This window comes from Notothenia coriiceps, unplaced genomic scaffold, assembly GCF_000735185.1.
Source record: "Notothenia coriiceps isolate Sejong01 unplaced genomic scaffold, NC01 NC01_scaffold00024667, whole genome shotgun sequence".
Classification (NCBI taxonomy): Eukaryota; Metazoa; Chordata; class Actinopteri; order Perciformes; family Nototheniidae; genus Notothenia; species Notothenia coriiceps.
Window position 1 is genome coordinate 779,431 of NW_011357368.1, and position 17,518 is coordinate 796,948.

General features: G+C 41.5%; 2 protein-coding genes across 2 annotated transcripts; both read left to right on the forward strand.

Annotated features, from left to right (window-relative positions):
* Nucleotides 1-7,378: 7,378 nt before the first annotated feature.
* Nucleotides 7,379-8,090, forward strand: LOC104955153 (large neutral amino acids transporter small subunit 4-like). The gene is made up of 2 exons (XM_010782389.1): nucleotides 7,379-7,508; nucleotides 7,868-8,090. The coding sequence occupies exons 1-2, from the start codon at nucleotides 7,419-7,421 to the stop codon at nucleotides 8,027-8,029; spliced, it is 252 nt and encodes an 83-aa protein (XP_010780691.1). The 5' UTR covers nucleotides 7,379-7,418; the 3' UTR covers nucleotides 8,030-8,090.
* Nucleotides 8,091-11,755: 3,665 nt separating this feature from the next.
* On the forward strand, nucleotides 11,756-16,768 carry hps6 (HPS6 biogenesis of lysosomal organelles complex 2 subunit 3). Its single transcript, XM_010782390.1, has one exon. The coding sequence runs from the start codon at nucleotides 12,165-12,167 to the stop codon at nucleotides 14,970-14,972; it is 2,808 nt and encodes a 935-aa protein (XP_010780692.1). The 5' UTR covers nucleotides 11,756-12,164; the 3' UTR covers nucleotides 14,973-16,768.
* The last annotated feature ends 750 nt before the right edge of the window (nucleotides 16,769-17,518 follow it).

Genomic DNA, 17,518 nt, shown 5'->3' on the forward strand with positions numbered 1-17,518 from the left:
TCATATTTAGACTTTTTTTTTTTTTTTACATTTTTTTTTTTTACATATAATTGTAACACAATACATGATTGTCACTATAAGCCTTGTCTCTACATTAGAATAAAATATAAAAAATAATTCATTAATTCAATTGAATAAAAATTCAAGTTAGTAGCTATTAAAGGCATAAAAAGACAGAAATGTATAATTCTTTCTTTAATAGAAATGTTTCTTCTGCCCGTAAAGTGTCCAAACCAGGCTTTTCTGGATAAGCTCATTTTTAAAACATAGTCATTGTCCATGCCGGTTTCAGTTGGATTATTTGTCACAGTTGCTCCGATCAGATCGGTCTCCTCCATTTTGTAGATTATTTACGACTTTTGAATCCACATAAACACATCGGCAAACTCCGGCTTACTTTGAGCATGTGTTTTAAACAGTTTTGTGAATTGTTTCCACTTGCGCCGTCCTAAATTTCTTCATACAGCGGGAATCCAAATGAATTAATCCTGAGTCCATAACCATCAAATTCACTCCAATAGTGCTCCTTAATTACGCTTTCATCGTCCTTTAACAAAATACTTCACATTCATCCAGTTTGTGACAGTAGTTGTAGCATTTTGAGACTTATAAACTTTAATTACCGCTGTTGCAGGGGATAGCAAGTTCGAGTCCCACTGCAGCCAGCATGTTGTTGTGTCCCTGGGCAAGACACTTCACCCCAAAATTGCTCCTGTGGGGATTGTCCACAGTACTGAATGTATGTAAATGCTTTTGATAAAAGCGTCCAACAAGTGACATGTAATGTAATGTAATCTTATCTTGGAGCTTTAATGGGATCAATTGCAGCTGCATTAAAATTTCATTTTCTCCTGCCCTTTCTCTTTTCCTTCACAACTTTGACTGTGGCAGAGCATTAGGCCCCTGGTATCGATTGTATACTGAGGACTAATGGGCATGACAAACTCAGCAAGGGGACACAGGGGAGGGAACAGGACAAAAAGAAGGAGAGGAGATAAAGTAAGGTTACCCCTAGAGATAGATAGATAGATAAGAGGCCACTCTTATAGCCTGAAAACTTGTATTATCTTTTTATGATTGGACATGAAGAGAGAGAAGAGAGACTACAGAAAGGATGCTGTGACTTTGAAATTCTTGAATGTGTTTCCTTGTTTATCATCAGCTGTTATTTTAGTATAGCATCGCTAACATAATGAAAAGTCATAACCCTTTTGATTAATTTATAATCGATGTTACACAACATGAGGAAGACACATCAAATCATATCTGTTAATAGAGAAATAGTTTATGGTTTGCAACGTTTTTTAGATGTTTTACTTTACTGATATGATGGGAAATGGAAATATAATATATTATAAGTGAAATTATCTTATTTTCTTCATTAAAATCAGCTTAATCATAATGTCTCTACAATGACATGTCATATGCTTTGATTAGACTACACGGTCTTTAAAATCTAACAGGGTCAATGTTGAAGAAACCTGTTTTTAATCAGTACCAAACTAGTATCGTAATTTTTTATTTCTAGTAAAAAAAAAAATAACCGAGCAGAACATCAAGAATCTCAAAAATATTCCTTGAAAAACAAAAAAACACGGATAGTCTCTTATCACGTAAAGCTCCTCAGGCGGCTAAACGTTCATAACACTGAGTAAAGTGGCGGACAAACACAGACACCGAGACAGGCAGGAGTCGGACATTGTTCCAGGTCCATGAGTCTGTGACGTCCCCTTCTCTCAGAGCAGAGTTTCTACACAAATGAGTCTCTAGATAGCTGCTTTTCCCATCCTCTGATCCTTCTTACCTCGTCCTTTGACCCTTACCTGATCAGAATGGCTTCTCTGCTGCCCACAGAAAAATCATTACACCCATTGTTAAATTCTCCACCAATCGCCTCTCTCCCCTGAGCTCCACCTCTTTCCAATTAGGAGGTGTGCTGTCTGATTGCTAACCATTGCATGTCTGAACTCGTTTATTTTTACTCCCAAGGACTCTTGCAGTGTTTAATGACCAACTAAGAATATTGTTTGTTTACAGCATGCAAAGTGAACATAAATATTGGTATTGTTTTTTAGACAGGTGAAAAGTTTCTTTCAAATGCTGGATGGACATTTGTGGCTCACGATGTTTTTGATAATGTCAAGCTGAGAACTTTCCCTGGTGTATGGCCTGTGGTAAGCTCATAATGAATGTGCAGTTGTACCAACCTGGGGACCTCATTTATCAAGCAAAGGCCAACAGGGTCGATGCCATTTCCTCGTGAGATGCAGCCAAACAGAGATGACTCAATGAGGCTGTAATATGCAAGGTGTAGCCACAGGTATTTGTATTCCCTGCAGCATCCAGGCGTGGGAGAACTAAGGTCAAATAAATAGACAGACACGCACAGGCCTTTAGGGGGTATAATGCAAGATGGCAGGTCTCCAATCACTGGAAAATACAGATTTATCTTCATGTATTATGATGTGAATATGTTATGGTTTTATATTGGGGTAATCTAAGTACTGATGCTAAAGGTGAATGTAAGTCGGTGTGTCCAAATGAGCCTCGAAATTGGCTTTTCTTCAGAGCTACAGTATGACGGCAATTTCCATTTTCTCTTCCTTATTGTCAATAATGGTGATCATAAATGTGACGCTCTTCCAGAAGGGCTTTCAGCTTTACTTTAAAATATATGATGATAATGGCAGGCAGCTCACTCTGCATTAAAACAAAAAGTGGACGTTTAAAGGGTAGGCTACTCGTAACCGTAGTACCGTACTAACCTACTTAACCTACGGTTAACCGTCAGTTTGATAAAACACAAAACACATGCATGATATTTGATACAAATTATATTTTTTCTGAATTCCGATCTTTTTGTTAATAATGAAATTGTTCAAGGAGTATAATAATAAGTGCTGTAATGCAGTGCACAACAACTGGCAGAGCTATTTTCTACCAGTCATGAAATATAAATGTTAAATTAAACCATAAAGGACAAAACGATTTTGAAAATGTTAAATGTTCTCCGTAATTGTCAGTCCTCCTTTTCACATCTGACACAGCGCCACCTTCCCTGCTGCTATCACCTGAGCCTTCATTGGCTAAGCTAATGGCTCTCATTGAGCCAAATTCTACACCGAAGCAGACAGCAGATGTTGGAGCGGTCAGACGAGGCGGCCAGAATGACAACAACAATCCTTCTCGAGAGAAGCAACCTGACTGGAAGTGCCCCCCTGCCTCTCCTCCAGATTTTCACACCCCTGCTGGTCAAAAGGGACATTTGGGGGCTGTCACTCACAGTTGGCACACGTGTGATTACCTTTTTAGGATGCATTGTCAGAGAAGTGCATGAGAATATATGTTATTATAAATGTTGTGATAAAGGCTTAAAGGAGAAATCACATTCTTAACCTCCACAGGAATCCGCAGGAAAAACAAATGTAAAGCTGGTAATGCTCACGAGCGCTTTAGCATAGCGGGTTCTTTTTGTCATGACATGAGGAGTTTTAACCCTGCCCTTGTACAGAAGGTCAAATCAGGTCATAGAGTGAAAGAGGTTTACTTCACTTCATTGTTTTTTCTTGTTTTGAACCACATTCCCAGTTCTTAGCTCAATGTTATTATTGCTGACAATAAATAACATTGGTGACAAAAACTCTGAAAAAGTTTGTGCTTTAAAGCGCCATCTGGTGGTTTAAGGAGATACTGCCAAATAGTTAGACGAAAGAAAATAAGAACAATTTGCATAATTTACAAAGCTAGTTATTTGAACATTTAAATGTGCTCAAGAGTTCAGATAAAAAAGATAAAAGAAACATAAAATTCAATAAAGTTCTAGTACATTTGAATATCACAATGCCCGTCACAACACATCATCAGTAGAATGTTAGCGAGCTGATGCTTCCTCAGATGCAGGGACACAAATTGTTTTTGTAATGAAAAAGGGATGTGAGAGACCCTGCTCTTGTTAAGGCTCCAAAGCCTGTAGCTAGGACATTTTACCCTGAATACATTTAGCAGATCATTTATTGTGGTTATGACAGTTGAATGTGCCATAACAAATACAGCTTTTTTTTGTCCCGTCATGTTTTTTTTCACATTTATTTAGTAATGGGGTTCTGGTAGATTATTTAACAATCAGAATTGACTCTTAAGTTACTAAAAGTGGAACATTCCTGCAACTAACTGATCCGTTTAATGTTTAGCTGATATCAGAAAGCTTGGAAGGTGTACGAGTACCACCTGCTTAGGTTAAGTCTGATCCGTTGAAAGCTGATTGGTATTTATAATAAGCTGTCTGCAGTTATAATGTATGCTTGCTGGATCATGAAAATGTTGCCATATGCAGTCCTCTTAGAGACGAACGTACCATTCAGCAGCAGCAAAAGAGAGGGAGGGAAGGAGGAAGCAGACAGATGTTGCTGTTAACGCATCTTTATCTGAGCCACCATTGACGCCTATAAAAGATAATAGCCAGGCACATAAAAGGCAATTGCTCAAAGCACACAAGGCGCTTCCAAATGCCACCGGTTCCTAATGACATTAGGCAAGACAACATTTTTGTATAGCTCATCGTCTGAGGTCTTCATCATGCGGGTTCATTGCACGTTTCATTGATTCTCTTATCATGCAAGTGGGACAGATTTGAGAGGAAACCACCAGTAACATGCTCAACACATGCATAGACACTCCACTTGTATTTAAAGGGTCTGCTCATGATGAGATGCTGTCAAATCCCCTCACAATGCTGCCAAGGTGGAAGACTTTGAAGTGACAGCATCAAGGTGTTGTGGTTACAGAACCAGTTAAAATAGGCCATGGTTGGGGAGAGGATGCTCTGTGTGATCAAAGGCTACACGGATATCGCTTTGACTGTTCCATGTTGCCGAGGCGAGGCGCGCGTTTACAGAGACAGAAAAAAGGAGAAATTGCATCGGAGCGTTTATCTCAACAGCAATTATATATCTGATCCTGAGACCGAGACATGGAAGCAGAGACAAGCAGAAGCTGAAAGGAGAAAGCGTAAATACCAAAGGTGAAGGGAACCTTGATAGAAAATCCAGGCTAATTAATGAAAAGGCAGTGAGGTGAAATGAGCAGGAAATCCAGGAGGAAGCTATGGCTGACTCCTTTTCTTTGATCTTGTGCTCCAGCGAGACTTAATACCCAAAACTGCCGAATGCACAGTGACTCACACCTGTTTCCAAAGCTGTGAAAGACAGAGTAGACGGACGTGTTATTGGCTGGTAAGCTCCCTTGTCACAATCACAGAAGGAGGAAGGATGTGATGTCGGAGTATATATTATTAAACCCTCTGGAAGCGGTTCGACAGTTAAGTGAGCGACCTCTGTGTAAAAACAGTGATGATATGATCTTTTATCCTCACATGATCAACCGGTTACTCTATCATCAAAAACAATGCACACACTGCCAATCTGTGGTCACAAACTGCACTACACTAGGCAAGTGTGTGTCTTTATGAGGACAGAACACAATGAGAGATAGGAGAGAGGCAAAGGGCTCCCAAAACATCAGCACATCCTGCCATGAGCCATGAGCCATGAATCTGATTAATAGCGATGTGAGAGCTAATGCTATGCTCTGAGCCGGGGTATGGATCATTGAGATAAGAGCCAGTGCTAAATACGGAGTAACGGCCAATAGGAAATGACTTGTTATCTAATCAGCCCGTGATGAGGCGGGGTATCTGTTATGAGCAGACAATTCAGCACTGCTGTGACCTTTACGTTGAGGAACAACAAGTTTCATTGCAAGGATTTCAGTATTTCTGAGATATTTTTAATGCATTTTGTTTCCGTCCCAACAACTTTCTTCATCATGCCAACACCATGGCCCATAAAATGGCCTCTAAGCAGTGTTGCACACTCCAAAATGTCAGCAAAAACTTGTGAGAAAAATGAAACAGTGGTGGAATTAACTACATTACTCAAGTACTGTACAATTTTGAGTTTTTGTTTAATCATGTTATGCCACTGAATACTTCTACTGCTCTACATTTTGGAAGCCAATGTTGTACTTTTGACTCCACTTCCTTTTTTGGACAGCGTTCGTTTCTATTTACCTTACAGATTCAGATAAGTATATGCACATGTACCAGCTGTGATAGACACATTATTGCATCAATAATCCTAAACCAGGAAAGTAATATGTCATAGCCTGTTACATTTCGAAAGCCGACTATTAACGTCTCATCCAGCTCGTTGTAGCTCATCTCAGCCAAAGATAGTGTGTCATAGCTCATTTATCTACAAGTCTGTTTGTGTTCCTAATGAGCCACTCAGATTGACTCTCTCTGCATCATCTCTCCTCCCTGTACTCCGGGATCAACAGTCTATGAATTTCCTCTCCATGTGCTCGTACAAATTCATTAAGCAGTCAATATCCTGGAGACGCTGCTGAAGTATGTGCTCGGATGTTAGAATTTGTCTCACTGAAAATGAGTTAAAGCTTAAAAGACTACATTATGAAACTCTTAAGAGGCAATTAATACTGAGTAGTGTGGTTATTTAATTTTGAGATTGTTTGCTTAATTTGATTAGAGTTTATTGTCATAGGCACTGATTTCTATTGAGCACAATCATTTAAAAAATGTAACCATTTTACCATTGTTGTATTTGGGATTTTGTTCGTCATTTTGTTTCAGTCGTTTAATTAGTTTGTTTTTTCTTTTTTTTTACCCTGTTGTATTTCTAGTTTTTTTTCCTAAAAATCTGAAATGAAGCAAATCTATATTTTTGCTTTATGCTTCACAATACGAGAGAGAGAGAGAGAGAGAGAGAGAGAGAGAGAGAGAGAGAGAGAGAGAGAGAGAGAGAGAGAGAGAGAGAGAGAGAGAGAGAGAGAAAATCTGACAATTGAACTGTAGTTAATAAAAAAACAATGCCACTCAAAAACAAAATATAATATACAAATATATTTNATACACATTAATACACACATTAATACACACATTAATACACACATTAATACACACATTAATACACACATTAATACACACCTGCACACATTTTAATCTAATAATCTGGTAACAGTCATGAGTTCCTGATTGCACGAATTAAAAACTAGATTAGAGATGAGGTATTGTCCCCAGGGGGGAATTCATTTTCACAGCACTGTACATGAACACACATAACATACAATATATAAACAACAACAACAACAACAACAACAACAAACACAATGAGTGGGTTTCTTGTTGGTAAATAGATGAAAAGTAAGAGAAAGATTTTCCTTCCAATGAAATAAAAGCACATCTTATGCTAAAAACTGTACATTTTATGCCCCAAACATTTAGATTGTTGGCACATTTGACAATCAACATTTAAGAAAGTCTCAAACCTTGATCTAATTGCCTTTCCGTGTGTTTTGTCCCCTGCAGGTACCCTTCCTCTCAGTTCGGCAGCCTGACGGGGATGCAGTCTCTGATCAGCGCTCTGTTCGCTCTCGTGCAGCAGCCGCTGTTCATGGCCATGGTGGGACCGCTGGAGGGAGACCCCCTCTGGGGGAGAGGAAACACACACACACACACACACACACACACACACACACACACACACACACACACACACACACACACACACACACACACACACACACACACACACACACACACAGATGGACGCAACTGAACTCAAGACTCAAATAAATACAGAAGGACTAAAAAGATGAATAAAACACGTACAGAGACACAAGTTCTACAAATTACACACAATTAATACAAAGAGACACAAAACGACACAAAAATATATAAAATGACCGGAATCTATAAAAATCCAAATCGGTACCCAGCCCCTCTCCTAACCTCCCCTTGTTTCCTCCCCTTGTTTCCTCCCCTTGTTTCCTCCTCTTGTTTCCTCCCCAGGTGAACGTTGGCCTGCTGGTGCTAAGCATGCTGGGATTTTGCCTCCCGCTCTACCTGCTGATCCACAGCCGGACACTGCAGCGCCGCCGCGACGAGCAGCTGGACGACCCCAAGATCTACCTCAAGGTCAACGAGGACAGCAAGACCGAGGCCTTCGTCTGAGGGCGAGATACACCCCAAAATACGAGAGAGAGAGAGAGAGAGAGAGAGAGAGAGAGAGAGAGAGAGAAAATCTGACAATTGAACTGTAGTTAATAAAAAAACAATGCCACTCAAAAACAAAATATAATATACAAATATATTTAAAAAAAAATCTGGAATGCGATGACATACAAAAAAAAGGAATAAAGTTATCATCAATAGTGAAAATTGTTCTTATCCCTTTTCCGTCTTTCCTCCATTCCTTCACTTCAGGTCTGATCCATATTCTAATTTTTCTCATATATGATTATAACGGATGTGTGAAAGGAAGAAGTAAAGATGGATGACTTCTCTCTCAATTCTGTACTGGATATCAGCGCAGAGGAGAGTCAATGAAAGACCCTTGAAGCTCAAGACAAAATGCTTCAGTGAAGTGGCTCACAGAAGCAAAGGGAGATATGGTGAGCTTGCACACATGACAGCTTTACAACAGCGGGAGCAAACTGACAGTAATATCTGCAGGAGGCTGACAGGCAGCTGCAACTTTCATGAGTGAGTGACATCTCTCTCAAACTCCAAACAGAAAATCTTTCTTTCCTCCCATAAACACACACAAACACAAGTGTAAATAAAAAGTAACGGGGTGCAGAGCTAACAGCATACCCATCTTCTTAACCCCCGAGCAGCAACATTTTGCAGTCATTTGATTCCTTTTTCTACACCATATAACTCAAAAAGAAAACCCCCCCTGCCTCTACCCCCTGTATTCACCGGACTAGCACTTTATCTTCCTGTCTCGAGGCGTAGCAGCTAAACATGCTCTCTAATATGTGTTTTCTATCCAAGTCAAGCCTGTCTGGCGGCGGGTGGGCTTGAATCTACAGTTTGAGAACCACACTGCATCCATATAGTTTCTCAGCTGTGACACAAAGCTATAATAGGACATAAATACATGGACACACACAACCCATATACAAATATGAGAGCTGAAAGCACCATCCTCGAATGGGCAACCATAAGGAAACTCAATCAGTTTAGTGTACAGCTTGTTATGTTGGAGAAAGTTTAAAAGAACCTGCAAATAAAACCGAATTGTTCTTCTCTTTTTCTCAAGGCAATGACCTCGTACTTTCAGCCACATAAAAGTGATGCTTTTAGGATCAGAAGGTAATAACTTTGTACCAGCTGTTGTTTTTCCAGAAGCAGTGAGGTAACACAGGACGAACAAAGGTCATGAGATTTAATAGACAAGTTTATCTAAGTGAGAGAAGCCTTGTGATGCTGGCTCTGTGTCAGTGTCACCATGTGATTTTCATTGAGAAATGCAGTTAGTCTTGTCAGTGTTCTTGAGATTATTATAAAATGCCTTTGTGCGCTCAGTGTCAGAGAGAAAAGAAGAAATGATGATCATCCATGATTTACACCCAACCCTTGTGAGCACTTATATAGATATCTTCATTATTTCTTTTTTCATACCCACATGCATTAAGAGAAGATCAATGCTGCCTCCTCCTGGATATGATGTGAACTTACAAACATGACAGACACCAACAAAGCACTATTCTGATTTTAGGTACAAATATTGACAAAGGTTGGAAGTTTTAAAAAAATAAAATGTGAAGGAAAACATGCAACCGAGATATGTGAACAAAAGGCTTGTGCCATAGATAATAATGAGACAATGAGACACAGACAGCGGAACTCTCACCATTATTTGATTACGTTATTGGTATCACAAGCTTGTCTGCTAATTTATTTAATATTATTCAACACAAGCAAATGATTCATTTGTTTTAACATTGGTGCCCTCGTTCCAACACATTATTTGGCCTCAAAGCCTTTTTGCATGGGTGTAGAAAGATTTTTGAACACAACATGATTTCAAAAATGTCTGATATAACAGAAAATGTTTTTTCTGGGAATACCTGGGAAAGAAGATGTAAACAAACAAAGAGAGATTTCACAAAGTGTGTCGAGGGACAGGAAAGTCAAACACACATGGTGTTGGTTTTAATCTTACATAAAACATATTCTCTGATTTGTCTCTCCATGATGCCAAGGCCAAATGCACTTCAACAAAGAAAATACCATTTGGACATTCCTAGCTGGTGTGCACCACTGGCAGCCAAACAGCAGATGTCTTTGTCTTCTAAATGTCACGACAGTGTGGGCCGCTTTGAACATTTCCAGTAAAGTTTGTTAAAGTAATAAAGAAGCAGGCAGTCATTCACTTAGACTGTGAGTCACCATTGAGCCTTTTAGTCCCATTGTAATAAATGCAATTTTTCTTCAAAGAGAAAACTATTTTTACTTCCACATGATATGTTAGATTGCATCTTTGACACCCACCAAGCTTCTCCCTGACAAAATTATCTAACACGAATTGTCCAATCCTCCTGTAACCATGTATTGTATACCTCCTATTGACAAAGCGGAGTCAGTTCCTCAGGTTGGTATTAATCAAGCTAATGTTGTTATTGAACTGACATTTAAATTAGCATAGTTCCTCATTTGCTCTTATCTAGGTATTATTTTCAAGTCACCTACTGCAGGTTTCAACCTGTGCTCAGCAAATATAGAGCTAGCATTACTGTGTGTCTTCTTTGCTCTTTTTCAACAACATTGGCCATTTTATTGATTTCCATAGTGACATGCTCCTTTTTTTGTTTGCACAGTCTGCTTCAAGGTCAGAGGTCGAGGTCAGATACTAAAGCTAGATCTAAAGTCAGTTCATTTTCTGGCTCAAGCAAGTTGTCCTACTTCAAAACGTACTTAACACTAACAAGCTGTGACACAATATTGTTTTGCACTTTTCTCTGTAGGTCCCTAATGTTCAAGTTTTAACTGGGAGTTAACACCTGAATGGCACAAATTCATTGGCAAATCATTGACTATTCAAAGCAAGTTACAGCAAACAAAAGCACAACACATAATACACTGAATGAAAATCTACTAATTTTTGCCCCTTAACCTGTTTTCAACTTGGAAACAAAAAGTTGGTTGCACTTTTTGGACAGACAATATCCAACCTAAAATAATTCAATATACACTCAATAGCAGGGATGGATTGTAAGTACATTTACTCAATTATTGCAGTAGGCCTACTGTTTTGACACACTTGTACTTTGCTTGAGTATTCCCATTGTATGCTATATAGGCCTATACAATTTATAGGCAAATATTTTACGTTTCACCTCCATACATTCATGGTTCCTAGAGCTTTATGAAACACATTATATGCTTTTACAATGTGATTCAGTAATGTAATATATCAAGTATTTAAAAGAAGGGACTAAAATTGGCTCCACATTGACACACTACAACATAACAATTGTATGACACTGAATAATACAAAAATAATTAAACCCTTTAAAACCAATCTGCATACTGAGGACTTTTACTTTAGATACTTGAATTGCATTTTGCTGCTATTTCTGTGCTACATTCTACATACTTTGCTGATAATACTTATGTAGCCTACTACATAAGTAGCCTACTTAATTCAGGACTTTTTACATGTAATATAGTTTTTTAAGAATATGGTATTTCTACTTGTACTTTATTAAACAACATGAGTAGCTTGGTAATGGAAGAAAAATATAGATAGTTTTCTTTTCAATGTAAGTTGTAATTGTTATTTTCAACGCAAACATGTTAAAATCCTAACATGAGTTGTGTTTAAACCATGGTTTAAACTTGCCTTAGTTACAGATGACTGCAGGCCAACATGCGGTGGGGGCCGCTCTTCCCTCCGCCTCTACACACTCTAGGACCCGGCCTTCTTTCAGCTCCTCCCTGCTTGCTGTGTCGTCGGTATCCGGAAATTAACAATCCCGTGATGTCAGGGGAGTGTTAGCATAGCATCGGAATGAGTAAAGTGCCTCTTTCGTTTCTGCTTTCAAACTTTTTCTGCGGTTACTTACTTCTGTCGGATAACAGTTTAGCTCCGACATGAGGCTGCCGGGTCGAAGGCTGTCGGAGGATGTATCCTTCCGCAGGGACGGGGTGAAGCCTCTCACCGGACCTAACGGGATGCCGCTCGGTTAGTCTCTCCGGAGCCCCAGGTCAGATTTATGAGCAACACAAGCTAGCAGGGTAGTTCATACTTTGTGGAGAGTTTATTCAATTCCTCTGCTCAGGCTGACAACCGAGAGTTATGGCGCGCCTGATGTTAGAGCAGCTGTCAGATTTCGGGGACTATGCTGGCGGTAAGGAGCTGACTGAGATATTTAAACTGACTAACAATAACGACCTCAAAAACAGCCTGTCAAATGTTCGCCTGAGCCCAGATGGACGTCATGTTCATGTCCTCCTCCGCAAGCCTAAAGTTGGTCTTGTGACTTTTGACAAGTATGAAAGACCCCATGTTGCCCAGAACCAGAAGAAGCTGGATTTGCGGCTGACCGTGCCTATTGTGGATATCTTTTATTTGGACCATAATAACAATAGCAGCAGCAGCAGAGGCGCAGCAGCTGTGGCAGTGGTTTATGAGAATGGAAAAGCTGAGTTTTGGAAATTCCAGGAGTGCAAAGCTGGCTGGCATCTCCTGCAAACATCAGATTTGTGCAACAGCCCCCGAGCAAAAGTGGTGTCTGTGTGTGCCTGTTCAAATCTGATCATCTGGTGTGAGGAGAGGCCACCTTCAGAGAGCACCCCTGCCCTCAGCTCCACAAGGAATAAGCTGAGATACTGTGTTTGCAGACGAGACTTCGAGGTGGAGGAGGGGGCTGTCAGTCTGGGGGGAGTGAAAATCGCCCTCCACAATAATCCTAAATTCACTGTGGTCAGCTCGGGTGAATATGTGCATCTTCTTCCTGATGTGAAAGTGAAGCCGCAGTTGTGTATCTCCAAATTCTTTCTCTCCTGGTCCCCTCGCCATGACACCTTCACAGTCAGCACCACGTGTAACAACACTCCCCTGAAAAAGCTTTCGGCTAAAGAGTCTGACTTGAAGAGGTTGGTGACAGACTGTTTGGGATACTTATCGACTCTTCAACCACCTGAGATCTACGACTTCTCCCCTACAGGATGTGGAGGCCTGCTGCTGCTGCTCAGCACGGGGTGGGTGTGTCTTCTGCAGAAAGATGGGACACTGAGACATGTATACAAACTGGCAGAAAACTGCATGGTAAAATGTGGCACTCCTCAAACAAGCCTATGCATGTACCAGGATACACTGGCTCTGCTGATGGGGCAAAACCTGCACCTGATCGACGTGAACTGTGGCAGAGAGATGGAAAAGATAACGCTGAAGAAAGAGGGGTTATTGTATGTAAACAGAGCTGAAAGATGCGCCCCTCACCTGCTCTCGGAAACTGGACTTTTTGTGGTTGTGAACAGAGAGACGAATTCCCGAGATGTCAACAACTTGAAGCCTTTTGGTGTCGACTCAGTGGAGAGTATTCACCCTGGAGAGCTCCTGGTAGAGGCTGTGTTTGAGGAGGCCTGTAAATACTACCAGCAGAGGAGCCTGAGCAGCACTCGGCTAACTGTAGACACACTAAAGAAAGGGGGCAGGTTCCAGGCCCCCATCTCTTTATCCACCATCCTCAGGAACTACCTCAGCACAGGGTTGAGGCAGAAAGGAGCTGAGCCCTTGCAGAACGGAGATGACAACACAGCGGGGCAAGATAAACTAATGGGGTCTCTAGAGGCTGAGCTCAAGGCTCTGGTCTCTCTGGAGGAGGTGAAGGGGAGTTTAGTGAGGGGGAATGTTAAAGAGGTGGAGGCAGTGTGTGAGAGTCTAGTTGAGAAAGAAGTAGCCAGGCTGATGTTGGCCTCAGAGATGGATAAAGAGGCTCTGCTTTACCTCAACACAATCTTCAGCCTGTTTCCCTCCCAGGCGTGGAGAGCAGCTCAGGCCGCCCTGCAGCTACACTACAACGGGGAGGGGTCTCTGTCCAGCAGGGCTTCCCCAGAAGTGTGGAAAACTGTCCTCAGTCCTGCCACGACGTCCAGCCCCCCATCCTCCCTCCCATTCACAAACGGCGGGCCAAAACACAATCATAGTCTCAAAGGTGATCACGTTGCTAACTGTAAATCCCAAATCTCCACTTCCCCCGCCGACATGCCTGTGTTTGAGCTCCTCTGCTACTCAGTTTTTCATTTCCAACCCAGCTGGCTGCCCCACTTCCTGGAACTGGCCCAGCAGCAGCAGGGCTCAGCAGGACTCGGGTTGGGCCTGGCCTCTTCTTCCTCCTGGGGCTTCTCCGGTGGGAGAGCAGGGGAGGGCGGGGAGAACAACATGCCGCTCTACAAACGAGCGCTGGCCGCCTTGTCCAGCCTGACCCCGGACCGAGACAAGCGGCAGGACCTGGAGGTGGAGCTGCTGCTGGTCAGTGGGCGGCCCAACGCTATCCTGCAGGCGCTGAGGACCCTCATGGCCAAGCAGCAGTGGGAGCGGGTCACCATGGTGGCCCAGAAGTTCTGCAAACGGAGTCCGCTGCTCAACAAGGAGATCTTCACTACTCTGCTGTGCGAGGTGGCTCAGCACAGAGACCTGGACCCCTACCTGGACGTGCTGTGGGCACTGTGCCCTGAGGACCTCACCGTCACCGCCATTCTCAACTTAGTGCTGAAGAACCTCCCCTCCCCAAACACCCCACCATCCTCCTCCTCCTCTTCTTCCTCATTCTCCATGTCCAGTACGACCTCCTCGTCCCCTCCTCCCTTCGCAGACTCCTACAGCAGCCAGTTGACCATCGGGCTGTTGAAACCTCTGCTGAAGAAAGTGTTTCAGAGGGAGACCAAGCCTAGCCAGCGCTACGCAGACATCCTACAGTCACCTACGTTCCCCCCTCCTGCCCCCCCACGCCAGCCCAGGACTGTCTCAGATCCTAACACAGACTCATCTCTCGCAAACGACACCACCCCGGATTATCTCGCAGAGACACCCGGACAGCAGTCACCCACACACACGGCTGTCCAGAGAGCAAGGGTGGCACTTCCTGCTAACCCAGTCTGAATCACAAAGACATGAACAAACTAAAACAATTCACACACAACCTGACCAAACTGTGAAGCAGCATGTGTCGACAATCAGAATCAGTATGTAATAGATATATCATGAGTGTAATGCAGTTAATTGTGATATTTGATGGGGTTTTTAAAAAAAAAAAAGTATTGATATGAAGTATGACTACTAGAAACTATGAAATGACTACTGAAGATCTTACCAGTGTAAATACTTCAGGTAATTTTAAGTCTTAATGTGTGTATATACTGTATCCACAATGTTATTTATCTCTCAAGCCTTAACTGCACGTGGATGAGAATGTGTTTGCTTGCATCAAATAAGCTTAGCCTTTATCAAAATGCCTTGGTAATATATTGTGTTAACACAGTGTAGTGTGTATCTGCTCAGTAAAACAAAGCCACTAACTCTCATTATTGGGGTTTATCAAATGTACAATATTCTTTGGCTTTTAATGTGAGCTGATGTCTGCTAATTGTAGCCAAATGTAGCTGCCTTTCAGTAGTTGATCATGCAGTGGGTAATCTACTGAGACAAGCTGGCCTTTGTGTTTGAAATGTTTGTTTTAAGTAGTATGGTTTAGAGGAGGAGGGGTAAGGGGTCCAAGGTTCCTTTACTGACTTGGTTTTGTACTTAACATATCATAAACATTAACCTAGTTTCGAAGGACTCAAAGCAGACCATGTAACCAAAGTAAAACAAACTCAATTCCTGTCATCCATTTGTCCCTCGAGACTCCATCTTGTCCTCTTTTCTCCCTCCTAGCCCAACTCACAGGACATTCCAGACGTAATACCCAGTAAAAGTGACTCACAGTTTGGCTTTAAATTTTAAATTCAATTTCGGAGGTAATTCTGTTAGGATTCCAGTGTGGGTTTGGTGCTCACTGACTAGGTGCCCTGCTGCTTGCATAAGGTCATGTACGTCTTCCTTCATGGACCCGGTGAGGGTATAATGTCATTAGAGATGTTAGGTCCTCACTTGGTCCTGTTAGTATTCATGCTCTGGAACCAATTGCACTTTTTTATCATCCCAGTCAGTATTGTTTGTACCATGCCTCTGTTTAAATGTTTTCTGATTGAGTGTGCTGTAAACAAAAGTATATTTATGTGCCTACTGATGCTAATGTGTGAGCAGTATATACAGCTTGTTTTAGATAGGAATCTTTTGTATGTTGAGCCTTCTGAAACAAAAGGTTTTATTTTGTAACAATCTTTGGAAGACTACTAAAATATCAACCCTGGGTTGGTGAGTTACTGACAGAGAAGCTCTAAAAGTGACATTGAGTGACAATCAGACTCCAAAATGCTGCAGAACAATCAGAGAACTCTTCACAGCGCTGCTCTTCATTTACAGAGCCGTGTCACATTCCTGCTGGGTCTCCTCAGCTTCGCTCACTCTCTGGAGAAAGAAGTGGTGGCAGAAGCATTAGGTTGTGTTTTTTAAATGACATTTTAATTTCTAATATATGCTGACTAAGATCTAATCGTGTCCTTCGAAGCTCTGTACACTTTAAACAATGTTCAGTTCAGTGCCACGAGTGTACTTTCACTGGGAACTCCCCGACTTCCCCCTACTCAGCCTGACTGAATCACTGCTCAGATGTTTAATATTAATTTGCCTTAAACTTTGCTGTTAACAAATAAGAATTCCTTTTGGGCTCGACATCTGTTCACATCTACATTTTTAATTTGTCTACTTTTGGTGGTGCTCTCTAAGCAAATTGGAAAATATGTATACAAGTATTTATGAACCGATGTATGCTATTAAACTGAAGATAAAACTTCTGCCCGGAGTTTGACATATTAACTCACTTGTTGAAAGCTTGTAATCTTGACATATAGATTGTGATTTGTTGGCTTCTATGGCATTACACTGGGTTCCTCCATGGGACTATACAGACAGTCAAATTAACAATACATAGTTCTGCCAGCTAGTTTTTATGGTACTATCAAACGTGTGTAATGTCACCTACCTGCCATGTTCCTGTTTCCACAGATGGCTGTAGTTCTCGTTTGTTCAGCTCTTTGAATATTTTCCATTCATGCTGTACTGCACATCAATAGGTCCAGCTGACAGATCACATACTCTTCAATGTCAAAAAATGAACACGTCGAGGTCTGTTTACTCTTTTGACATGTTTCGCTCTGGTGTACTAACAGAAATGAACCTTTATCTGTGTCTTAAACCTTGCTGGGTGCTTGAATATTAGGAATGTGGGCCGAGACAGACCTTAAATTAGATTTTTCATTAGGTATGGGAACCCTGATTTAAAGTTGTGTGTTTTATTCAGTCCTTTACAGCCAATGCAGTCTGACCTAAAAAACAGTCTGATGTAAAAGCTTGGCTATGTCTTGTACACACAATTATTCATTCACATGATCCACTGCCCCCATTTCTAAGTTTCACCATATCCCTTCCATGGACAAATCCACTTATAGGTGTGTGTGTGTGTGTGTGTGTGTGTGTGTGTGTGTGTGTGTGTGTGTGTGTGTGTGTGTGTGTGTGTGTGTGTGTGTGTGTGTGTGTGTGTGATC